The following is a 26,907-nucleotide window of genomic DNA, read 5'->3' as shown; positions in this document are numbered from 1 at the left end:
TTAACAATATTACCATAAAACTCCCTGCCCCCACATATAAAATAATACACTCTTCCCCCTGTTCCCTGCCCCCCACATATAAAATAATACACTCTTCCTCCCTGTTCACTGCCCCCTCCACATATAAAATAATACACTCGTCCTTCCTGTTCCCTGCCCCACATATAACATAATACACTCTTCCTCCCTGTTTCCTGCCTCCCCACACATGTGAAATACTAACCCCCCCGTTCCCTGTGGAGGGTCTTTATCCACCATTTGAACAATCCTTTGTTGCAATCTTTGATCAATTGCTCTCTTTCGTCCACGTCCAGGTAGATTAGCTCAAGTGCCATGGGCTGTAACTTTCTTGACAATGTTGTCAATGAGTTGTGCACAGTGAACACAGAAACATTAAGATCTCTGGAGATGGACTTGCAACCTTAAGATTGTCAATACTTTTCCACAAGTTTTGTTCTCAAAGTCACACACAATTCTTTGCTTTCTCTTCTCCATACTCCGTGTGGCACACTGAGACACACATTTTTCACCATGTTAACTGGTTGCCTGTGTGATTTATTTCTTGCACTTTGGAGAAGGTGCCAATAATTTTTCCAGTCCATTTTTGGAGTTTTGCGTGGAATGTGTTTTTTTTCTCCACTTTTTTTGTGTCATACCAATACAAACAAAATAAATAAACATGAGAATGCCGAAACATTTGTAATTGCAACAATTTTCTGTGCAACGTGGTGCATTATCTGACAGAAATGTAGGGGTGCCAATATTTCTGGCCATGACTGTGTGTGTGTGTGCACCATCTTGGACAGGCAGATCGTACTTGCGATCATCGCAAGCCCACCACGCTGAGGGGCGGGCTTCCGATGACTGCAATGCTGAACGGGCAGTGTGCGCTTGCGCACACCAGCCCGTGCGGCATTTGTCTTATGAGCAGGCCACAAACCCGACAAAAATCGTACGATACTCGGCGGGTTTTCGAGCCTGCTCGTAAGACAAAAGTAACGGTTGCACGCCTTCCACACACCTGCCGATTATCGTACGATCGCCGGATTTCCCGCAATTATCGTACGATAATCGTCAGGTGTTTGGCCACCTTTAGAAGTATTTTAATAGTTCTGACAATATTGTAATCAAAAGAAAGAAGAGGAATCCCATGCACACTGCCTGTAATTACAATTTATTGAAAGAAAAAATATATACAGTAAATTCAAACATGAAAGGTCCCCAAATAGAAATACTCTCCTAGAAGTGTCTATACATACAGTACTTGCAGTAGTTCTCAATCCCTCCCGTCACAGCCAAATCTCCAGACTTTCTGACAGGCAAAGTTCCTGCCTCTGGAACATTCCTATTGGACAGTAAGATGGCCAATCATAGTGATGGGTCAATAGGGGCAAGCTATGACGCTGATGGGATTGAGCCATGACAGGAGAGTTTGGGAAGCTGATGAAGGCTATGTTCTAGCCTACATTTTTTACCTGCACCAGTATTTACTTTAATGACAATGAGGGGAATTTATCAAAACAGGAGCAGACAGAATCTGGAGCAGTTGCCCATGGCAATCAATCAGCCTCTCTCTTCAGTTTGTTCAGTTAAGATTTGAAAAGGAAAGAGAAAAGCTAATTGGTTGTCATGCACAGCTGCTCCAGATTCTGTCTGGTCCCGCTTTGATACATCCCCCTCAGTGTCTCTTTAAAGGTGCCCATACACTGTACGATTATCGTACAAGAATCGCGGGAAATCCCACGATCGTGCGATATTCGCAAAGTGTATGGAAGGCGTGCGACCGTTTCTACTGTGCGATCGCACGTCTACCATCGAACAAGCAGGCTGGAAAACCCACCGAGAATCGTACGATTCTCGGCGGGTTAGTGGCGTGCTTGTTCGACAACTGCCGAACGGGCCGGTGTGCGCACGCGCACACTGCCTGTTCAGCATTGCAGTCATCGCAAGTACGATCTATGATCGCAAGTACGATCTGCCTGTCCAAGATGGGCAGATTGTACATTTTTTAATTACTTTACAACCCTCACAAGACAAAAGTCTTGCGAGGGTTGTACAGTGTATGGCCACCTTTAGTCACAACTTCTAATCTGCATACTTGCTCAGGTCAATGGCATAGAAAATACTGGTGCTTTTGGATAAGCCAGGGAATTAGCATTTTTCCGAAGGAGAGGTCGGTATTAATTATGAAAATTACGGGCACTTTAAATGTGGACCCTCAGGCTTACAGGAGTTCAAAGGTACATTTCCCTACCTTCTTTCTATACTTTTTGTCAAGCATTTGTTTTTCCAAAAAGCGGTTTCCATGCCCCTAGCGTGCTGATCTTTCAGATAAAGCCCCATGATGGGCAAAGTACAACAGTGCAGCTCCATCAATTATGGGTGACAAGATGTTTTCACTAATGATTGACAATAGTAGATATTTGGGGCCCTGTGATTGCTGGCTACATGATTATTGGGGTGCCTGGAGTTCAGCTTTAACACTTTGACTTCACACAAGCTTTCTGATGATCAGTGACACGTGAGCAGGGAAACGTGCAACAAACAAGTAGAATTGTTTCAGCAATCACAGGAAGCGCTTGTTTTCCTGGACTGAACCTTCTAAGGACAGGTGCTGCTCATACTAAGTAACTTCCATAAACATGAAACACGATTGAAAGTTTAAGCGGCTGCATGTGGAGTTTCCTTCCTTGTACTGTTTTCAAGAAGCAGCAGGTAAGGTGCGAGTCATTGCTGTCTGACTTCTATTTGTCGCTGTGCAGGTTTCCTGATGTCTGGGTTTGGAGGGCTTTGACGGACAAGCAACTCAGTCTGTTTTGCTTTTATCAAGTACATAAATATTTGAAGAATTCCAGATTTAAAAACCTATTATTAACTATATGTACATGTACACTCACTGGCTAGAAAAAAATTGTCTACCGCTTCCAAAATTAACGAAAATTATGGATTAGTCCGAATCCAAAGCCCGAAAAACAAATGGATTTTCGGACCCGAGTCCCGAAATAACGAAAAATCCAAAACTAAACGAAACAAACCAATTTTTTTGCTGGCTTACATGTCTATCCTGAGCAGTGATGTGCAGGGGCCTGGTGCAAGTTCAGTTCCCTGAGTTTGCTCAAGCCCTCGCAAAACTGTGACTAATACACCCCCACTTTCCAGCCCAATCAGTTGCAACAGGGGCATTCCATGCCCTGCAGGTACAGGTCACAAAGTTGCAGGAAATTCCGATTGGGCCAGGGGTGCAGGAAGGTGTCAAAATGTTGTGCAGGCTTGGCCGAACTCAGACGATTTAGGTTCCCACCAAGCCCCTGCACATCACTGCTCCTGAGTAATATTATCCCCCAGGCAATAAGTATTGTAGGTGTGAAAACATGCTGTAAAGTAAGAATGCTTTCAAAAATTAATATTTTTATTGTTTATTTTTATCAATTTACAAAATGCAATGTGAGTGAACAGAAGAAAAAGATGAATCAAACCAATATTTGGTGTGATTACCTTTCAATCCAGCATCAATTCTTACACTTGCACAAAGTAAGGGATTTTGTGGGATTAGTCAGGTGTATGATTAACCGATTATACCAAGCAGGTACTAAAGCTCATCAATTTCATATGTAGGTTGAAACAAAATCATTAACTGAAACAGAAACAGCTGTATAGCAGGCTTAAAACTGGGTGGGGAAAAGTCATACTCTGCTACTAAGGTGAGGTTGTGGAAGACAGTTTCATGTCACAAGTCATACACCAAGGCAAGAATCAGCACAGCAACAAGACAGGTAGTTATACTGCATCAGCAAGGTCTCTCCCAGGCAAAGATTGCAAAGCAGACTGGGGTTTCAAGATGTGCTGTTCAAGTTCTTTTGAAGAAGCACAAAGGAATGGGCAATGTTGAGGACCTTAATGCAGCAGATGAAAGACACATCATGCTTACTTCCCTTTGACATCAGAAGATGTCCAGCAGTGCTATCAGCAACGAAATTCCTTGCAAGTCTGGGGCTGCATTTCTGCCAATGGAGTTGAAGATTTGGTCATGATCAATGGTATCGTTAGTGCTGAGAAATACAAGCAGATACTTATCCATCATGCCATACCACCAGGGAGGCCTGTGATTGGCCCCAAGTTTATTCTGCAGAAGGACAACAACCCCAAACATACAGCCAATGTCATTTAAAACTAGTTTCAGTGTAAAGGAGAACAAGTTGTCCTGGAAGTGATGGTTTGGCCCCCACAGAGCCCTGATCTCAACGTCACGGAGTCTGTCTGGGACTACATGAAGAGACAACAGGATTTGAGGCAGCCTACATCCACAGATCTGTAAGGGGAAAATGGCGGCCGCGCATGCGCAAAGACTCAATCTCGGAAAACATGCCATAGTGCACATGCAACGCGGGAAGACGCGCAATCGGTGGACGCACAGGAAACAACAATGTTACCTCAATAGGTAGCTATATAAAAAAACGAGCCTGACTTCACAACATTGCCGATGGTCTTGTCAGCTAGCGTTTCCTGTTGGATTGCCTGTGACCTGTTTTGACCCGGATTGCCTTGGACCATTCTTCCGCTTGCTACCTGCCCCTGACATCGGCCTGTTTCCTGAACTTTGCTCTTGCCTTCTGGTTCTGTACCTCGCTGCCCGGCTGGCTCCGACCCTTGGCTTCCTTGACCATGATTCCTGTCTCCCGAATCCGTTCCTAAGCTGCCTGCCCGGTTTTACCTTAGGCCTGCTGACTTCATTACAAGATGTCTCCTGCACGGTGTATGCTTCCATCAGTGGCAATCGTGCTTCTCGCTGTCCTGCAGCCTTTTGTTCCAACTCCAGGGGTTATAGGACACGAGTTGCAAGAGAAGCCTCCTCATCTTACAGGTCTCTCCCTCAGGTACGTAATAAGATCTGTGGTTAGTTCTCCAAGATGTTTGGAACAACCTACCTGCCGAGTTCCTGTTAAAAACTGTGCAAGTGTACCTAGAAGAATTCATGCTGTTTTGAAGGCAAAGGGTGGTCACACCAAATATTGATTTCATTTGGATTTCTCTTCTGTTCATTTACTTTACATTTTGTTAATTGATAAAAAAAACTTAACTGTCCTTCTCTATGGGACTACGCGGCCTTACGCCCCCCTACACTCACCTCAAGTGCAGGTCCGTGCGGGTGTGTGTTTCTTAGCTCGGTCGTAGACAGGATCCATCCTGTCAGCGTACAAGTACGCTCACCTGCACCCGCATGGACATGCAGGGCGGGTGAGTGTAGGGCGGCGTGCGGCCGCGTAGTCCCATAGAGACGGACAGGGGCTGCGTACTAATCACACGCAGCACCTGTCCTTCCCGGGAGCTGCCCGATATGGCCATGCACGGAGCTGTACGTGTCGGCTGATTCCCGTGTGAATGAGCCCTAAAGGGTGAAAAGTTAGAAGTGAACAATCTAGGACAACATAGCTGAAATGGAAATTGAGCTGAACTGGAGAATTTTTCCAAATCAGCTGTTTTGTCCTAGATTGTTCACTTCTCCTGCCTTCTCCAAACTCTTCACCCTTTCGTGAATAACCCTGTAAGCATTGCAAAGCTGCTGCTCCAGCATTATTTTATGCACGCAAGTATCTGTGAAAGCATTTCAATCAGGATAAAACGGGATTCCTACAATTTAACTTTCTGTGCAGAAACACTCATTGTGTAAGTGTAGCATTTGCATGTACAATATTGTTACCAGGGTAAGAAAAACATTGTTATATGTTGGCAGATTTAAAAAATCATGATTGGTTGCGCACTGAAATGAAAATTTACACTTTAATATTATATTAATTTGCAAAATAGCGTGCGCAGCAATAATATATGTAGTTTACATTTTTTATTTTTTTTTACAACAAAGCTGGCTTTCTCCTTCATGTACTACATCTGAATATTATAGATCTCCAAATCTCTTTAAAAGACAATAATTGGCACCCTTATGGTATTAACAGCAGACATTCCCCCTCATGAGGTTTAGATAAGATTTGATGAAAGAGGCGTTAAAACGATACTTGTAATCTGCGGCACATCAATACGTGATTAATACATCAAACAGACCCTATAGGTGAATGAAGGCTGCAGAATTCCCTATACTCCAGTTTACCCAAACCACGGGCCTATAAGGTTTCAAACGTCTGCTACACAGCTGGAGGAATAGACAAGCTCTGGAGTTTGTACTCTCAGCTCTGCTCAAATCTATGCTGACAAATCTAATTAGCAGATCCATATTGACTGCCTTTCTACACAATCTATTGAGCGGTGTAATAAGCAGAACATTTTACATTAATAGCTCCACAACTTTGATATGACACTTTACCATAAAGGGGACATCAAAACTGTGTCACACAGCTGATAACCAGAAGCATAAAAACATCAAAAAATCAACTTTATCTTGGAAGATGGTATTGTGTGCCTCCTAGTGGCTATCCATTAGATGACATGTAGAGTAAAAGCCTGCTACTACAGAACTAGACCGTTACTGTCTACAGTATAATTATTATTATTATACAGGATTTATATAGCACCAACAGTTTGCACAGCGCTTTACAATATAAGGAAGACATTACAATCACAATACAAATCAAGACAAGATGGTAAGGAGGGCCCTGCCCCTGAGGTTTTACAAACTAATCTCCTGAAACTCCAAGGGTGAAAAGCTAAATGCACACATAAATAAATATACAGTATACAGTCAATATTGGTATCCCTGCATTTCTGTCAGATAATGCACCACTTCACGCAAAAAATTGTTGCCCTTACAACTGTTTAGACGTTATCATGTTTTAATTTATTTTGTTTGTATTGATATGACAAAAAAGTGGAGGGACAAAAAAAGCCAAATCTGACACATTCCACGCAAAACTCCCAAAATGGACTTGACAAAATGATTGGCACCTTCTCCAAATTGCAAGAAATAATTGTATTCCAAGTTTTTGTGGAAAAGCATGGACAATGTCAGGGTTACAAGTCCATCTCCAGAGATCTTAATGTTCCTGTGCCCACTGTGCGCAACATTGTCAAGAAGTTTACAGCCCATGGCACTGTAGCTAATCTCCCTGGAAGTGGATGAAAGAGAACAAATGATCAAAGATTGCAACAAAGCATTGTTCAAATGGTGAATAAAGACCCTCCATCAACTTCCAGACAAATTTAAGCTGACCTTCAGGCACAGGGTACAACTGTGTCAGCTCGCACTATATGTCGCCATCTGAATGAAAAGGAACGCTATGGTAGGAGACCCAGGAGGACCCCACTGCTGACACAGAAACATAATACAGCCAAAACTTAGCTGAGGAAGCCAAAATCCTTTTGAGAGAATGGGCTGTGGACAAACGAAACAAAAAGACAGCTTTTTGGTAAAGCCCATCATTCCACTGTTTTCAGAAAGAGAAATGAGGCCTTTAAAAAAAAAATACAGTCCCTACAGTCAAACATGGTGGAGGTTTACTGATGTTCTACCAAAGAATTCTGGGGTGCAATGTAGGGCCCAGTGTCAGAAATGTGTGTCTCCATCAGAGGTCATGGGTCTTACAGCAGGACAATGACCCAAAGCACAAATCAATAAGCACACAGAAATGGTTTCAGACAAAGCGCTGGAGAGTACTGGACTGGCCAGCAATGAGTCCAGATCTGAATCCCATAGAGCACCTGTGAAGAGATTCCAAAACAGCAGTTGGGAAAAGGAACCCTTCCAATCTGAGAGACCTGGAGAAGTTGGTGAAAGAAGTCCAAAATTCCTGTAGAGAGGTGTAAGAAACTCATTGATGGTTACAGGAAGCCATTGATCTGCGTTGTTTTTTTCCCCGAGGCTGTGCTACCAAATATTAATTGAGGGTGCCAATAATTTTGTCCAGTCCATTTTTGGAGTTGTGTGTGGAATGTGTCAGGTTTGGCTTTTTTTCCCTCCACTTTTTTGTGTCATGCCAATACAAACAAAGGAAAGAAACATGAGAATACCTAAACATTTGTAATTGCAACAATTTTCTGCGTGAAGTGGTGCATTATCTGACAGAAATGCAGGGGTGCCAATATTTTTGGCGATGAATAAACTATATATATACACACACTAAACTCTGGTTTCTCCGGAATTTAACTAACCAGAAAGAAAACAAATCCTGTGTACTCATGTTCTGCTGATCTGCGGCATGTATTATCCTGGAAACGATTGTGTGCCTATTTGTCTTAATTTGCTTTTGATTACTGCACTTCAATATTACTATGAAGTCAATACAGAGTTTATGTTATGGTATAGTGTGGGGTATGGCATTCGTTATTAGACCTATTTTTAATAGTAACTCTCAAAAAAACAAAAAATACATTTATCCGGAATCTACCAATCCCCATGGATGCCGGATAACGGGGAGTTTACTGTAATTGGTCTGTTGACTGCATGTTTACTGCTGCATTCTGACTCATTAAGTTGTGTTTGTTCTAATCATTTCTACCACCAACTACCCCACTTGCCTGTCTCATGGGTCTGTATGGAGTTGATGGAGACAGACCAAAGGGTGCAGCTGCTGCTGGGCTGTCCTTTTAGAAGTTGACCACAGTGTCATGGAAGCCCCCAGTATTACATCTTTATTTCTAACATGAAGATTCATCAATCAGCCCACTTCCTGTAAGCCCAGGCCGTCAAAGACAAACCCCCTAGGGGGTGCACAATTAAGCCACCATGGCCTTATTGGAGAATGCTGTCGAAAAACTGACACGTTATTCTGTGAGCACTTTTCTCTGCAACATTCAGGACTTGCCTGTCCCAATTCCTATGCTGAACAGGAAAAGGAACTTTTACTAGGCGCGCACCACTTAAACCCAACAAATATTGCGAAAGAATGTAAGCCTTCTAAGGGCGAGCTGATGTCTTACTACCCATCATGACACATCTACCTGTGTGTGCACCCTAAGAAAGTTGGCTTAGCAGCTAGTACTATGACTTTGCATCATGAAGACCTGCATTCAATTCGCACCTTGGACATTATCTGAATGAAACAAGTATGTTAGTTCTATGGTTGTATGAAAAGCCTCTAAGGGCCCATTCCAATGCTTTGCAGTTACTCAAGACATTCTGTAATAGGAGGATAGTGAGGAGGGGCGGAGATGTGACATCTCTCCTTCTCCAATCACAGAATGTATTGTATACTTTAAAAATAATATAAGACATTTGGTGAATGGAGGATAGTGAAAAGGGGCAGGTGATGTAACTGCAGTGCTGTACAGCTCGGGCTGTATCTGTCCCTCTCTTCAGTGTCTGGAAGCTGGGCATTGAGGGGGGATGCGTTACAAGGTAAGAATTTTTCCACTTTGCAGTGGCCCTCTGCACAGGAAAAACAGCTTTTTAAATGATAATTTACACACTCAATGCCGTGTGTAAATTGTCATTATGCCCGGAGTGTGGCTTTAAAATAATTTATTGCTTTAATGCCGGGGTAGGCAAACTCTGGCCCTCCAGCTTTGGTGCAACTACATATCCCATTAGGCATTGCAAGATTGACAGCCACAGACCTGACTCACAGAAGCAAATGCATTATGGGATTTGTAGTGGAGGGTCGGAGTTTGTCTACATCTGCTCTAATGGGTAGAGGCGCTTTCCAACAACAGAAATAGATCTCACACAGAAATCATTGCAATTTGCTTTTTATTGATTCTAGCTGGGTTATGACATTTCAGTACTTGATAAGCGTCCGTACAAAAAAAAGTTTCAATCATGAACAGAAACAATCTTTACTCTAAGGCACTAGTGTGTGGACATGGAGAGCGTAGAAAAAACTACTATGGCATAAATGGTCAGTCAGCAAGAAGCAACTGTCCCATTTACCATGAGGCAAGCGGAAAGGCTTATCAAAAGGATGTCTGCAAAGTGATGAGCCAGTTATCTGTATTTATAAAATCCTTCTCCAGTCTTCTTTCCCAGCTTCTTCTCAGCCACCAGTTTATTGAGCAACTCACTAGGAGCAAAGAGAGGGTTATCGGGTTCCAACTCGTGCCAACCTATAAAACAAGTGGAAAATGTTAGATGGAACAATGGATTACAAATATAAAGACAAATACATCTCAAGTCATATGTGATGACTGCGGTGACGCACGAAGGGGTTTTAACATTTTGCAACAATAAGCTTAGGAATGGGCAAACAACAACTACTCTAGCCAAGTGGAATCTGTACAAACAATTAGGAAGAAAAATGAATAATCCTGTTACACAATGGCCACCCTGCAATATTCACCCCTTTAGATTGTTCTTCATTTTGTAGCATTAGATCTCTGAAATAAACTCAATTTAACTGGAAGGTTTACCATTTCATATACATAAGACACTACGTAATTATAGGTAAAAAACATTTTTATGAGGTTACCTAAGGTTAAAGGATAACTGTACTATCCGTATAGTTACCCTTTAAAGTTAAGCCCCACCATACGACGGCAATGGGGCCCTGTAAGGGGGTGGCAGTCTGTTTATATGTATAAAGCTGACTGGTGGGGAGACCAGTGAACATCCGTTCTGTGGTATGAACCTGGAAGCAATGATGACTTTGTCACTTCTGGGTTTAAAGCCGCCATTCCCTGCCGGCTGTGCTTGATCAGCTTCATTGGACTGCAACGGTAACATCAAGGGACTAATAGATCCCTAATATCTCCTTATGGGGAACCTGTCACCACTAATGTGCTATTGCATGTTAGCCCTCTATGTGATAGCAATTAAGAGAAGTGACCAGTTACTACTACTCTTAACTACTTGTGCAGGGTGACTGGTCTTGTATCCCACCTCCGCTCTCTGCACAATGATGATGTACACTGCTACTTTTGCAGGAAATTTATGAATTCAGGCCCCCAAATGAAGAAATGGCAACATCTCTGAACTCCGACAATTTTTTCTCTCCAGACCTAAACAGCAAAATGGAGTTGTGATTTAATTAAGAAGGTAGACATTAAAGATGCAGGCTACTAGTGTCACACTGTGCAAAATCTTATTTGTTAGGTGTATTGCAGATACTATGGTGCTCTCGTGAACTGAAGCAGCTTCTTTGGGTAACACCAAATGCCTTAATACCTATGCTTCAGTGTGGCGCTGTCACAGCTTCAGATCAAGTGTCCCAATGTTTACAGAAGCAGTAAGGTTTTGCACTCTCATAGCTTACCACTGTAACACCTATCTCTGTAAATAAAGTTTACGGCAAATGATTTTATTTACATACCGTCAATGATGAATTTACTAGTGTCAAGACCAACATAATCCAAGAGTTCAAAAGGACCCATTGGATACCCGGCTCCTAATTTCATTGCAATGTCGACGTCTTCTTTAGATGCATGTCCTATAAAAACAGATTGGAGAGGCTACCAACAGATCATATAAAAACACACTACAACTGATCTTGCATTTATTTAGGAACAGTAAAGCATTGTCAACAGCTGTATTGAGAATGCATTTGCAATTTGTTCTCCAGTAAGCATAATGCTCCCATGCATTTACCTTCATTTAATTTTGGCTATAATGTATTTTTTAACATGCTCGGGACAGACCAAACAGCACAAGCAAAATGTACATGAAACACCAATCAAACAACTGTTGGAAGTACACCAAATATGAGACATACATAAGGACTGCTATTGCTGGACTCCTTCAGTAAATGCTAGTTGCCTGAGTTCTTTTGTTCAGATAGACCCATAACAAGCATATAAAAGTTGGCAGAGTCAGAATTCCTGATCTTTATGCTTCTTCAAGGGCTGTCACCCAAAAGTATAAAAGCTAATGCTTCAATACGCCAGTCAGGGCAATAGCATTTTCCGAAACAAAGGTCAGCAATGGCAACCTACATATTTAGGTTCTTTTAAATAGCAACTTTCGCACACTGGGAAAAAAAAGGCAAGCCGGATTCAAATAGTGCAGGTCTCTCTGCCACTTCTTGGTTCAACTTTACAGTTCACTGGACAGAGAGGTAGATGAAGATTGTTCAGTGAGCATTTCGAAGGTGTAGAGGCGATATGGGAATTGGCTTTGCTAAACTAGGGGATAAGCATGTCACCTGCTTGGCTGTGCGATGTGTATAAATCGCAATAATGGGCATACAGAATTACCAGTTCCGTGGCTGGTAAACAGTAAATATGTATGCATGTATTGCTTGGAGTTCTACTTTACCTGTGCTCCAAGTTTAATGCAACCAAAAGGTTTCAAAACCACGGCATTACCATTTTCAAAATGAATCTCATTCAAATTGATTTTCACCTTGAGAAAGGAGGGCTGCCACCCATGAAAACGTTGGTATAATCTACAGTTATAGTACTACACGTTGGTAACCTACACTTTAAGCATTTACTCCTGTTTGAAGTGACTACTGAACTTTTGCCGTCTGTCAACCTATCCATCTCATTTTGTGCATGTCTTTAAATGTGCTATAAGCTGTGCAAATATAGTTTTAGTTTAATTTTTAGTATAAGGCAGGAAAATTGTAAGAGTAACATGGAAAACTGTATAAAAAAAATGAAAGTTTTTTTGCGGTTCACCAACTCTACGCTAGATGGCAGCAGAGCTTAAAAAAAGAAAGTGTGTGAAGTGCGCGCGCACACACACGCACATGCACAGAATAGGAAAGGTTAAGAAAATAAAGTGTCTCATAAGGCAGTACATGCATAAAACGAGTGTGAAAGGTAGGACAGCAGGTACTATCTATAGGAGAGGAATGCGGTGGGTATGACAGAGGGCAGTAAGCAGTAATGAAGGAGTGCAGAAGGTATGCCAGCAAATTACATATCCAGGAGGGTATGATAGCTGGCAATATGTACTGCAGATTGTATGATTGTATGATGGGAGGAAGTATGTGCAAGAGTGGAGTGCAGAAGGTATCACACAGAATTATGTGCAGGAGAAGTATATGGAGGGTATTTTGGAGGGGAAAATATGTGCGGTAGAGGATTACTGAAGTATGACAGGAGACAGTATTTGCAGAAGTGTGTGGGTGGTATGACAGTGGGCAGAACAGTAAATGAGAAGCTATTTGAGAAGAACAAAGCTGTCAGAATATTAGAGTATTTTAAAACAACAACAACAAGTACCTCGCTCATAAAGGCGGACTGATTCCATCAAGTAGGGCACCAGGAGCCGATTAACAACAAACCCAGGGGTGTCCTGAATGAGAAAGAAGTATGACTTCATGCATTAATCAACAATAACAACTTACTTAGGAGCATACTTTGATACATTTTAATTTGGAATAAAACAGGCAACAGCTCCATAGACTTCTCCCATCCTGGAGACAAAAGGTACATGCGTCCCACATACTTTATAGAGTCTGCCGAGTCTTAATGTCTTGTCAGTTAAGCCATGGATGGGCAAAAAGGCGAGAGTCATAATTTAAACATTCATCCTGCCATATTAATAGGATAGCATATTAATTAGGATATTAATACACATACACAGCATTAGTTAAAGTTCTGCAAATTAACCTTTTGCTGCCATTAAAAGACGTCAGCAGTAGTGCGGCCTTGAACCTTTTCTTTGTACTCAGGTCCTCCTCTATGAATATGAACAGCAACACTATGCAATACAATATAGTTTGTATACCTCAAAGTGTTGGCCCTTCCCCGACGGTCTGGTTTTATACAATGTTCAGAAATAAAGGGCTCCAAATAAAAAAGTAAAAGAAGATCTAACGCGTTTCATGGGCAATTACGCTCCTCCTTCATCAGGGCTTGGCATAAGATAAGGCTTTGATTGGACTCAAAAGATACTCTAACCAAATGAATCTCTATATGATTCAATGAAAAGATCTCCTTTACGGCTGGAATCGTAATTGGCAGCTGAGAGTTATGTTGCCCCCGAAATGTGTTGGATGTTCTTTGTTAATCGAATTGTGAACAATTAAAGGCACTTCGGGACTCTTTCACCTTTGGCGCTCTTTATTTCTGAACTTTGAGTCACTTTTGGTTACCCAACAAGGGAGGCCTGGGAGGTGCCTTGCCAGTGTCAGCGAACTTATGTTCCTGCATCTTGAAGATTTGAGGGAGTACGGAAACCCCAGAGCCTCGTAAATGTGTTCCTTTGACGTCAGGTTTTATAGGGACTGAGGATTTCTGGAAAGTGTACTAATCTTCATTTATAAATATATTGAATGACCTCAATGAAGACATAACTGGCCTAATCATAGATTTATTATACCTGCCAGGAGCTCCTAATGCATTCAATTACCAGAAATTCCAATGTTGAGTGACTGCAGTGTCTACCAATAGGATTGCAACGAGTCTGCTGATCACGTCCCTTGCAAAAGTTTGAGGTGCATATCTCGTGTTCCAATCCATTCCTTCGTTTTTATATAGACACTATTGGAGTATGTACTTTTGTAATCTATCCTGTGTTCTTGGGGCCTCAGCCTAGTCAAACATTAGTTTTTTTTAGGACAGGTGCTTCAAGAGTGTAAATGCCTACAGCAGATTACAGTACAAGTCATAATCTTACTCTTCCTTACCTTACACGACACGGGCGTCTTTCCAAGTGCTCTGCTGAAATCGATAAGAGAGTCAAAAGTTGTCTGGCTTGTCATAGGTGCCTTAATGACCTTAAAGAAAAGAGAAGACCTGTAAACAACAAATGATTCCTTCATTCAGCTTAAAAAATTGCATATATAGTATTCTACAACACTGAAGCTATATTTAAAGAATTCTGGGCAAACATTTTTTTTAAACCCTTGCAATGAGTCTACCCCCTGCACTGCAAAGGTTAAGTGTTCCTTTTGGTCTAGGTGCAAAAATATGCTCACCTGAGCCTTAGTGATGGCTGGCTGTTACAGCGTTCCCTTCAGCCTCTCTCCTCCTCTAGTGTAGCGATGGTATGTCTCTCAGCATCCTCACATCCCAAACACAGTGTATAGAACATGATGATGCATGGAAGTTAAGGTCCCCATACACCTTGCAATTATCGGACGATAATTCTTACAAATTGTGTGAGATTTTCGTACGGCGGCCTCATCATGCACCCACCTTTGCACGGTTCAATTAGAGGCCATTAGCAAAATCACCTGGACAAGACGGATTTTCGTTTGCGCATGAGCAGTGTTAATTGTGCGATTTTTGATGTACGAAAACACCACCAACCTTGCGAATTTCGTACGTTTCGACAGAAGTTTTCTAGCATGCTGGAAAGTCAAAAGTCGTACGATTGGACACTGCCCATCAACCTTGCGAATATCGGACGAAAACCGTAAGGTGCATGGGCACCTTTAGACCTCTGAAGCGGAGGGGAGAGAAGCTCCAGGGACCGGTCTAAGAGCAAGCTGGCTCCAAGAATCAAATAAGTATAACTTGGTTATTTTAGCACCTAGACACTAACAAGCACTTAACCCTTGCAGTGCAGGGGTAGCCTCACTGCAAGGGTTAAGAGGAAATTAAGAAAAGGTTTGCCCGGGGTTCTGCTTGAATAAAATAGAACTGCTGCTAAAAGGAGCCTTTTTATGTACCTAGCTATAGAACTTATCAAATTCTACTGATGGCCACTAAACCATGCATGGATCCCATCATCAAAGCTAAACTTCAGTCACACAACTAAATACACAATTGAAATACTTATTGAAACTAGAAACTGGTTTTAATATTTTAAAATACACAACTTTCGTTCAAATAATACCTGCCATGAAGACCTTGCTAATTCCCTTCCTGTTATAGGGTGACAAGGCTCTGTCCTGGTCTCCCAAAGGTGCTCACGTGTTGTCATACTACCATGTTTCCCCGAAAATAAGACCTACCCCGAAAGTAAGACCTAGCACTATCTTTAGAGATTCCTATAATATAAGACCTACCCCGAAAATAAGACCTAGTTCGGTGGTACAGTAGCATGTACTTACCGCACTGTCCACTGTCTGCACCGCTGGCAGGGTGGGGGAGGCCCAGAGAGCAACAAAAGTACATGGCGGGGACTGACCGCCGCAGCTCCTGCATGCCGCCCGTGTCCCGAAATCAGCAGACACCTGTCTGCCTCGGCTTTTGCTTAGAAAGCTGCCGCCGGGCAGAAAACTAAATTTCCCAGCAGGAAGCGGCACAGTGCGGCATGGCCAGTGGGGTCGGAGTGAGGTGAAATGAGGTGACGGAGCCTCAGTCACTGAGGGAACTTCTGACATTAAAAAACATTTTTTTAAAATAAGACATGCCCCCAAAATAAGACCTAGTGTGTTTTTTTTTTGGAGGGAAAAGGTATAAGTCTTATTTTCGGGGAAACACGACATCACTTGGCTTTCAAAGGAAATTACAAGGGGCCATTTCAGCACACACTACAAAAGGCATGGTCCACTGTTGTCACCATTAAGAAAGCCCCCCCTAAAAATGCAATGCACCTATCACTGAAGTACATGCGTGTAGACAGGAAGTGGCTTCAAAGAGGCTGCAAGAAACAAGCAATGCTGAGATGGATTAAAAAGTGAAATCGAGTATTGTAGAACAAAATGACAATAAAAACAGTGGTTTACGATACAGAGTACTTTAGCAGTAAAGGAGCAGCAGAAAACAGATGATTTCATCCTTCTGCTCACTATGTTCTCTCCTCCTGGCAGCACATGTGCACTGCCTTGCAGCACCCCCGATTGTTGCCTTGTGCTGCCCCATCCAGTCTAAGTGCTGCTGTACAGGAGATGTGCCAAGGCAAGTTCAGGAACGTGCCATAGTTGCATTCAAAATACATTTATTGATTCTTTAATAAGTATATAAATCCATTAACTGGTATTTTGCATTACTCATCTTTTGCTTCCTGTGACCCAAAGTCAGGCTAATGCCTGCTATCAGCTGACAGAGCAGAGCCACAGCCAAGAAGGGTTCTGACAATATTGCCGGGATGTACCCAACAGTTGGCTCCACCTCTCTAGCGCCAGAGCCAGCTGTGCCCACCCTGCAGGGAGTGGTGACTGACGGTCTCTGTTCTCTGCAGGGAGGAGACAGTGAGCTCTGGTCACATGATCACTCAGCTTTTGCAGACGTGGGGCAACTTCAGTGTCCCAAACCACCTGTACTCTCCCCGCACTTCTTTTAAGAACTTTCACCGATTGCTGCCGTTTCTAGAACACAGGCAGGAGGGTATTACAATGCCATTTCTGACAGCAACCTAGCTTTCCAGTACTGTAATATAGTGACTTGGCACTCCAGTGTGGTAATCTTAAAATAAACCTCCACTCTCATGATATGTCATATCCAACACTTATTTTTAAAGCTCTAACACCTGCCTATTTATAGTGCAGAGATTCTTGCAGACTCATGCTAACCCCAAAAGCATGAAGTAAGCATTGGCAGGCTCTAAGATATGCAGGTGGACTAAACTGTTGTGGCTGCATACAAGTACACAACATACAACATACATGTTTATGGTGCCTAAGAAAACGTTGCACAACATATCACACAGAAGCTGTCATGGTCTACATAGTAAAGCTTACCTCTACAAGCTTCATCATTGGGACAGGATTGAAGAAATGTAAGCCTCCAAACCGGTCCTGCCGACTTGTGGCATTGGCTATGTCAGTTATTGGCAAGGAAGAAGTGTTGCTGGCAAATATGGTATGTCTGTCAAAGAGTCCAGGGAAAATGTTCAAGAGAAACCACTGTTAGTTTTTAGATAGCACACATATGAGAAGCTATAGTAAAGTTTAGCTGAAAGTCATTTTGATGTCACTTTCCCATTTCACTTGCATGCTACGTCATAGTTTCATGATAAGCTTTTCTGAGCAAACTGCAAAACTCTCTTTATATTCTATGGGGGGAATTGATCAAAACTGGAGCAGATAGAATCTGAAGCGGTTGCTCCTGACAACCAATCAGCTTCTTCCTTTCATTTTCAAAGCTTAACTGAACAAACTGAAGAGAGAAGCTAATTGGTTTCTATGGACAACTTATCCCGTTTTCATATATGCCCCTCAATGTGTTTGACAGACAACTAAAACAAGCCACATTTACAGACTGGCTCTCCAATGTTGTCCTCCCCTCTTTCGAACCCCCGCCCCCCCTTTAAAAAAAAAAAAAAAAAAAGAAGAGGGGCAGGAAAGAAGGATATCGCGTCTCCTCTTCATCTTCCTCCAGCAGTGGGCAGGTCCTGAATGCTGCAGAACTGTCTAGTGAGCCCACTTTGGTCGGTCGGGCCCACGACAGCATAGGCTCACAGGAAGCGAGCTAAATGATGGTAGGCGTCACTTAACCAAAAACACAAACAGCCCTGAGTATTAAGCGTTTTTTTTTTTTTATAATATGACATGCTGGGCAATTATTTTTAAAGCTGAAGTTCTAATTTAGTTAACAATGCAAGATTTTCTAAAACATGCTTGCACTGTTCAGTCCCATACAAATCTATTTCCATACCAAAGTGGGTAGAATGTTGACTATAAACACTTTGATCTAAGAAATACTCTCACAATGCAAGAGATACTTCCATCTTGGAAATGCTTACTTTGTGTACCATTTGGTTCTTTCTTTACTGATACTAAATTCTATAGCATTTGCATAGTAAACAGCAGTATAGGAATTTACATTTATATAAAGTTCCTAAAGCAAACCTTTCTACTCAAAAATATTACAATAAAGAAAAAGAAAAAAAGTGCAACCTAGCAATGCCAATATTAAAAAAACACCCGTGTGCACATACCTGTTGATGCATTTTTAAGCTTTTCAGGAACCTCTACCTGGGGTGTTCTGTCATGTAAATACTTATATCATTAAGTAGGGATATGTGCAGATATTTTTTTTTTTCGGTAATGACTCGCTGCCCAGCTTTCCGATGAACTGGGAAGCCTGGCAGGGTGTAATGAAACGCGCCCGGCTTCCTGATTAGCCAGAAGCCGTCTCCATGCTCCCTTGTTACCAGGTGAGGAAGAAGCATGGAATTGGCTTTATGGCCAATCAAAAAGCCCAAGAGTGGGTAATGACTCGCTGCCTGGCTTCCTGATTGGCCAGCTTCCCGACCAATCAAGAAGCTGGGCGGCGAGTCATTACAAGCCGCCCAGCTTCCTGATTGGCCTGGGAGGCCGCCTCCATACTCCCTTGTCACCAATCAGAAATTGGCTGGCTTCCCTGCCAATCAGAAAGCCGGGAGGTGTGTAATGACTCGCCGCCCGGCTTCCTGATACCAGAAGTTCCGGTATCGGGGTAAGTATCGGGAGCATTTGGGCGAGGTAGAATAAATGATTTACCTTCTCCACCTCTGTCTAACACCCCCAAACTGCATCCCCAGGAAACATTTGCATGCTCCCTGTGCATGCTTGTGGTTTTCCTCCATTTATGTGTAAAAAAAAAAAAAAATACATAATTTTTAAATAACAGTGATATTAAAACAATGGGCCAATCAAAACAAGCGTCCTCCACAAATAATGAGATCCTAATACCCTGGCGCTCATGTTTTGCAAGCCCAGCAAGAGCTTTAGCCTGAGTTTTAAGTCACATATGCTCTTTGGGAAATATCTAGATTGTACTGTACACCATTCAGCCTCCATGCTTTTATACTGGCTGTCTGAATGGCATTTCGCATGATTTTGCTTGAGTACCACTTTCCAGTGCTTTGAACAATGATAAGGGAATAATCATGCTGCACTATGTATTACAAAGCTTTTAAACCTGTATTTGTACTATGCTTTGTTAAACTTGTGGTGACTTACTCTGGGGCAAACTTATCCAGTTTCTTGAAGAGTTCATGTTTCACGTCCAAGTTCTCTACAATGGCCTCCACAACGAGATCAGTGCTGTGCACTACGGCCGCAGGGTCTGTGCTTGTGCTCAGGTTTGATAATGTTTTCTGAATGAACTGAGAGGAAGCCTGCAAAACGAAGGCCAGGGGGGGAAAGTACAATGAACACAGATATTAACAGATTTAATGAGACAAGATCCACTAAGCAGTATTCGTCTTTGGTTTCTCTAAAGAAACCTTTCTTTTGTGCTCTACATGCCATAAAAGTAGTTCAGTAGCACCAGAATGTCACCTCAGGCTTGTCTGCAAACATCTTCTTGCTGACCCTTTTCAAGCTGTCCTCTATACTTTTGGTGGACTTCTTCAAGATGTCCTCAGTCTGGTCTACTAATACTACGGTGTGTCCTGTTGCTGCAGCCACCTGTAAAAAAATAAAGTAAAGCACATGTAGAAAAACACATATTGGATATGTCCAGGTAGCTAAAATTAAAAAAAATACATAAAAATCAATCTCATATATAGCTTTTTATAGACTGAAGCAGCATAGGCCAATTATCAGTCATATTCAGGGCTTGAAAAATCCGCTCGTCCTCTCGTCAAAGGGAGATCGGTACACGAGCTCCCTTTGAACTCCTCTCAGTCCCCGAATGCAGGAAGTGATGTAAATTACATCACTTCCTGCATTCAGTGTCACTTTCCAGCTACAGAAGCTGATGAAGTAGATCTCTGCTTCATCAGCTTCTCTGGGGGTGCCTAGGTGACATTAGGGGTCTTGGAGACCCCTGATGTCTCCATAAAGAGACTGTCATGTAGTCTGTCATGTAGATTGGCTATCACATAGGGGGATTCTTGGCCCCCTATGTGATAGCAATAAAGTTGTGCAAAAAAAAAAAAATATATATATACAAAAATTCAAGAAGCATAAAAAACAATCAAACCACAAAGTCGCCCGCGCAGATACACACGCAGATATGCGTTGGGTGCGCCTACGTGCGAAAACGACGATTGCGCCTATTGTGCCGCACATGTTACATATCACCGCGAACGTTGGAGTGCGAGCAATAATTTTAGGGCCATTAATCACTGATAACACTAAACTGATGAGCAATAAAAGTGTTTTAAGCATCGCCTATGGCCAATTTTCAGTGTGGTAGTTTTTTTGCGATTTTAAGGCTTGACATGTTTGGTGTCTATTTACCCGATGTGTCCCCGACTTTTATATTTTACCAAAAATATGGGTAAATGTTTTATAACATAATTAGGGCTGCAACAACTAATCGACATAATCGATTATAATCGATTATTGAAAAAGTTGTCAACTTTTTCAATAATCGATTAATCGGCTTCTGATCAGTTGGCCCTGTTCATATGTTGGGAAACTTTTTTTTTTAAATGTATTTACGGTACTTTTTTCATTGTATAGTAAAAAATGACCCGACAACACAACCCCCCATCCCCCGCCAGTGGTGATTAAATACCACCAAAAGAAAGTTCTATCTGTCTCCAAAAAAATGTTCACATAAAATTGCAGTCATGCTGAATGACTGGTGAAATTTTTGATTGACTGGTGAGACGCCCTAAAATTCAAGCCCTGGTCATATTATATCATTTTTAGACCCCATTTGGTTAAATGACTACTCTGCCCCATCATTATCCAACTTGTTATAGACTGGAAGGGCTGGAATGTTGTACGACAACTGCAAAGAAGAGCAGACGCAGTCTTGAAATTACCTGTACTGTTGACAAAGGGTCCAGAATTTTCACCCTAATGCTTTGACCATATACATGCAAGGCAAAACATTTAAGATTAGGATGCCTGCCCCTAGACACAAGTGGTCCAGGGGACCTAATTACTTAGTGAATTGCTCGCTTAAAGCCGAACTTCAAGAAAACAGCCAACAGTTGCTTTACCTGCTAAAGAATTTGTATTTCTGTCCACTCTTAAATTTACACAGTTCTTAAATCTACATAGTTTCGCCATACCACACAGCCTTGTCTGGCAGGGAAAATACCAGATTTTCTGCTGATGCAGTTCAGTTACACTTAGAGGTCTCTCCTCCACCCCCAGGCTGTGAATGGACAGAGAAAGAAGAAACAGCAGACTGATAACCTCATCTTCCGGTCACTATACTCTCTACTCCTATCTGCATGCTCCTTGTACTGCAACACAACTAAATGGTTCATTGTACTGCTTCTCCCTTCTCCGGTCTGAGCTAAAAAGTAAACAAAGCCAGGTACCAACTAAAGACTACCAGAAACAGAGCACAGTGCTGGTTTCTTAAGGCCTCGTTCACACCAGATGCAGTGCGTTTCCCGGCCAGAATGCACTGCCTCGCATTGCGGCCGGCTCACTTTTTTTGTGTGGAAGGAGGGGGCGTGGTGGTCCATTGAAGTGAATGGTACAGTAGCCACGCCCTCAGGCGGCAATGCGATTGACCGCACAGGATCGCAAGGCATATTATGCCTGCGGTCCGGTGCGAACAAAATGCTGCCACACCCCCTCCTGCCCCACAAAAAAAGTGAGCCGGCCGCAATGCGAGGCAGTGGGTTCTGGCTAGAATCGGGCCAGAAAGGCACTGCATCTGGTGTGAACGAGGCCTAATTCTATCAGGTGTAAGCTACACAGAATATAAAACAGATTAACTTCTAAAACATTATCAGCAATTATTGCAGTCCAAAAAGGTAGACCAGAAGGGCAAACTTGAGCTGCAAAATGCAAAGCAAATTTCAAGGCTAGCACAGACTGAACTAAACATTAACCTCTGTATGGCCAGGTGACTGTCATCTGCTATTTATTTATTCCAATGAGACGCCACTGAAGAGTTTGTTAATAGTTAACAAATAATTCACATACTCAAGATGCATGTTAATCCAAAATTAAAAAAAGGTCATAAACCTGACAAATACATGGAAACGTCCAGTACATGTCCGAATCTCATTAAACTATTACTATCTACCATTTCAGTTGGCAATGGCTGCCTGCCTTTGGATTTGGAGTGGATTCACATATTTGTGAACGTTACCTAAAATCACCATTACACAAAATTCACACTTTAAAACAAGTGGAACGTCAAGCAAAAACTTTTTTCTAGTTCTGAGTAAAGTGGGGAAGGGTTAAACTGGCCATACAATGTTAATTGTTTTTTCTCGCCCAGCCCCACTCTTAGCATGAATGGGGGGAATTCCCCCTGCGGTTTATTGTATTCTGACAGCAACAGATGTGCCACCGTCATTATACCTGAACTTGACTGAAGATGGCTGGCTGTAGTCACTGTTCAGCCGAGTCTTTTTGGACCAGCTCCGTGGACAAGAGTTGACTGAAAAATGGGGGTCCCAACAGCAGGACTTGGATGATGTGTGACCAGCATACGGCCAGCTTTAAAAACCAAATCAATAAGGCTTTCAAAACTTAAAAGGAGAACTATGAGGTGAGTGCTTTTCACTCACCTCATAGTTCTAGCCGACCTGTGACAATGAGACTGTCACAGGTCGGCTCAGTAGATCGGGAAGTGAGCGAACATCCTGTCACAGCTCTCTGCCGTGACAGGGGAGGGGGTGCTGGATTCCCACCTCCCCGCTCCAATCCGCCAGCGCTGACTGGCGGAACGAACGGGGGAGGGGGCAGGTACAGCTGGCTCTGCCTCTATATGGGCAGAGCCAGATGTTCTTCACGCAGCTGGGCGGATCCAGACATAATTGTCGGGATCCGCTTCAGCCGCGGCGTCTCAGTATACCGCGAGCAGTAGCTTAGGGTGACGCTAGTTTGTGTCTCCCGTTACCCTAAGGAGAACTATGGGAAAAAGCCTTAACCCCATAGTTCTCCTTCAAGCCACCACTATCTATCCAAATGAAAAACAAACATGAGATAAGGTTTGTCTCAATTTACCCTTTGACCTTACAGCCCTGTGCACTTAACGAGAGATGAGCAATTTTACATCTGCGGGATTGGAGGATTGCTGGGGATCAAGTATATTTGTGGCAGAATACCATTCAGAGATTGTATTATATGTCACACATCCATAATTAAATGCCTACGTTTACTTTGTAGACCATGTTTCATGTTAGACCCATATTGAGGTTACACCATGAAACATAGAGACATCTCCCAACCCCTCCGCTTACCTTAATCGTGGGGTTGTGCTCCCCGCAGCCTCCTTTCATAAATTAAATGTGGCGGCGCTGTGCTTTGCTCTGCCTGCACAGCCACATCATCTTTTTACAGATCCTTAGGCACATTATGCCTGCGATGTGGTCCGGTGCGATCAAAATGCTGCAAGCACTATTTTCATCGCACCAGACCGGACCGCCGGCATAATGTGCCTTGCCATCCCGTGCGGCCGATCACATTGCGGCCGTAGGGCGTGGCTACGGTGCCAGTCACTTCAATGGCCCGCCACGTCCCCTCCTGCCCCACAAAAAAGTGAGCCGGACGCAGTACGTTCTGACTAGAATCCGGCTGGAACGCACTGCGTCTGGTGTGAACGGGCCCTTAAATAGGATCTGTGAATAGAGAGACTACATGTCCTGCCTGCCAGCACGAGAGAGGAACTCCTAGTCACCACACATGACATCTATTTATACGGCCTCCTGTCCCTTAGCTGAAAATCCTTAACTTGGTACAGACATAGGCTGGGAGGAAGTCTGCAACGCATTCCACCCGCAATCCACTGATCATGGTTTCAAAACCTCCAATGCAAAACAAAAGACTACATGCACATTTTTATTTTAATAATGTGTGTGCATGTATCTATTTATTTGCAAATGCTGTAAAATGCCTTTGTCAAAAGCATTCTGGGTATTTCAGAGTACAGTGGATGTCACCCTACACACAAATACTTGCACAAGCAATTGTTTTGTCTCCCGAAAGCTACAACCCTGAGCTTGTTCTAACATTGTATCCAACAAGCGGAGGACAGTAGGGGAAAGGTAAGAGGAGGTGGCGAGTCACATGTTCTCACGTACAGTATATTTATCTCGATTTTATTCCTAGACGTCTGTGGTTAGTGAGTAACATATAGCTCTAATGTTACTCTCAGCAGGTCACCACTCATGCAATACCTTTCATTGTCTGAACTGGTACACTTCTGATGAGGTGAAGTGCCCATATTTAGGCCGACTTTCATACCTACCTTTTGATACACGTGACTTTGAGTACACATAGACCCTGATTAGAACATGTTCATTATAATGTGAATTTTCACTTTGAAAGGTTCGTTTTCAGTTATCTAAAGGCCCATTCCCACTTACTGCAATGAATTAGTGCGCTGCTGTGCCATTCGTTTTGGTTGGCACTTCAACACACTAAGGCAGGGGTGAGCAAACTCCAGCCCTCTAACTGTGGTGGAACTACAAATCCCATGAAGCATTGCAAGAGTCTCACAGCCACTGGCATGACTCCCAAAGACAGATGCATGATGTGATTTGAAGTTTCACAATAGCTGGGGGGACCGCAGTTTGCCCACCCCTGTACAAAAGCAGCTTATCTCCAATGCACAAGCCTTGCAGAGCACCACAACGCACAATAACGCAGTACTGTGTGTTCTGGTGTGATACATTGCCAAAAAATGGTGCATATCTGTTGTTTGAATGGGGTTCCTTAATGCAGTGCATGGTAATGCATGAAAAAAATGTGTTAATGTAACACACTAGGAAGCCAAGGTCTGATTGCCTTCTTAGTGAATGAGGTGAAAATTCACTTAGCTTTGTGCAGGGGTGGGCAACTCTGGCCCTCCAGCTGTGCTTTAACTACGAATCCCAACATACCTCTACCCCTGGGAGTCATGTCTGTAACGGTCAGTCTTGCAAAGCCTGATGGGACTTGTAGTTCCACAACAGCTGGAGTCGCCCACCCTTGGCTTAGTGGATGAGGTGAAGTCGTGCTGATGTCAATCATTCAATAATGTGTGAGCAGTAATCCTGTTTTTTAAAAGGAGAACTATGGGGTTAAGGCTTTTCCCCATAGTTCTCCTTACGGTAACGGGAGGACACAAACTAGCGTCCTCCCGTCACCATAGGCTCAGTATTCTGAGACGCCGCAGCTGAAGCGGATCCCGACAATTGTGCCGGGATCCGCCCAGCTGACTGACAGCTGGCTCTGCCTATCTAGAGGCAGAGCCAGCTGTACCAGCTCCCTCCCGCGTCCGTTCCGCCAGTCAGCGCTGGCGGATCGGAGCGGGGAATCCAGGATCGAGAGGTGAGCGAACGCCGGTATGTGTTCGCTCACCTCCCGATCTACTGAGCCGACCTGTGAGAGTCTCATTGTCACAGGTCGGCTAGAACTATGAGGTGAGTGAAAAGCACCCACCTCATAGTTCTCCTTTAATCTTCCTTGAATATGATTGAGTATTCTTCGCAAAGCCAATTGTTCACTGTTACACCTCATTCACCAAGATAAGTGAAAATGTGTTTTTAAGTCTCATTCACAGGGCCGCTGAAGGCCCTACAGCATACATGGAGCACAATATCTGGGAGTCACATGATGAGAGACACCACATCTGTACATAATGTACATCTCATCTGTACAAGGAAAGATGAGCAGCCTTGCACACAGACGGTTTGCATCCTGGGCAGCTCATTTATCCCTGTAGGTATGTAAACACTTAGATGTAAGTACATTGGTGATGTCTGTCATTGATTTGTACAAACTGCTCCCTACGGATGTATGCAAACCCCTGTAAATCCCGGTTGCAGAAATCACACTCCTTATTACAATATATGGCCCTCAGCAGCCATGTGAATGAGGCCTAAGGCATATTGTCACTGAAAGCTAAGCGTGAAAAAACACTCAACACCAGGAATCCCATTCATTTCTATGGCCCCTGTTCACACCGGAGTGTTTGTCACACCAACTTTCCCATTGAAATCTATGGGACCAAAAAGAGCTGTAATCTGCCAAAAAATAGCTCATGTACTTTTTCCAGCGGCAGGCGTTTTTCTGCTTGCGACAAAATGCTCAGGTGTGAACAACGGCCATAGAAATTAATGGGATTCCTTGTCTTGAGCATGCAATGCAAGAATAAAGCCCCTCTACCTTCTCAGACCCAAAACTCCATGGGGACCGCGGTGCTCAGCGTGAATCTCTGCCGGACCCAATTAACAAAATGAAGTGGAAAAGAGATGGCACTCGTAGGAATCCTCTTAGGGGATGTTCACACCGAAAGCGTGTGCGTTCCGGAGCGGTAGCTGCTGGAACGCACCGCGATCACTGTGAAACTTCCCCCCGCATTTTGGGGCGTGACGGTGCATTGTATTCAATGGCACCGCTTCCACGACCCCCC

The 26,907-nt window shown here is 43.1% G+C and overlaps 1 protein-coding gene across 1 annotated transcript in view; it reads right to left on the bottom strand.

Moving 5' to 3' along the window:
* Positions 1-9,632: 9,632 nt before the first annotated feature.
* The window catches only part of HADH (hydroxyacyl-CoA dehydrogenase), a 22,268-nt gene continuing 4,993 nt past the window's right edge, over positions 9,633-26,907 (bottom strand). Inside the window, exons 2-8 of the mRNA XM_018554475.1 lie at positions 19,923-20,051; positions 19,602-19,759; positions 17,397-17,523; positions 14,454-14,543; positions 13,045-13,117; positions 11,190-11,306; positions 9,633-9,987 (exon numbers count right to left, since the gene is read on the bottom strand). Coding sequence (XP_018409977.1) covers positions 9,869-9,987; positions 11,190-11,306; positions 13,045-13,117; positions 14,454-14,543; positions 17,397-17,523; positions 19,602-19,759; positions 19,923-20,051 — 813 coding nt within the window. The 3' untranslated portion in view covers positions 9,633-9,868. The remainder of the gene's footprint in view (positions 9,988-11,189; positions 11,307-13,044; positions 13,118-14,453; positions 14,544-17,396; positions 17,524-19,601; positions 19,760-19,922; positions 20,052-26,907) is intronic.

Source organism: Nanorana parkeri, unplaced genomic scaffold (genome assembly GCF_000935625.1).
Source record: "Nanorana parkeri isolate BGI_ZX_2015 unplaced genomic scaffold, ASM93562v1 scaffold161, whole genome shotgun sequence".
Lineage (NCBI taxonomy): Eukaryota > Metazoa > Chordata > Amphibia > Anura > Dicroglossidae > Nanorana > Nanorana parkeri.
Note: the sequence above shows the minus strand (reverse complement) of the source record. Positions and strands in the feature narration are given on the sequence as shown.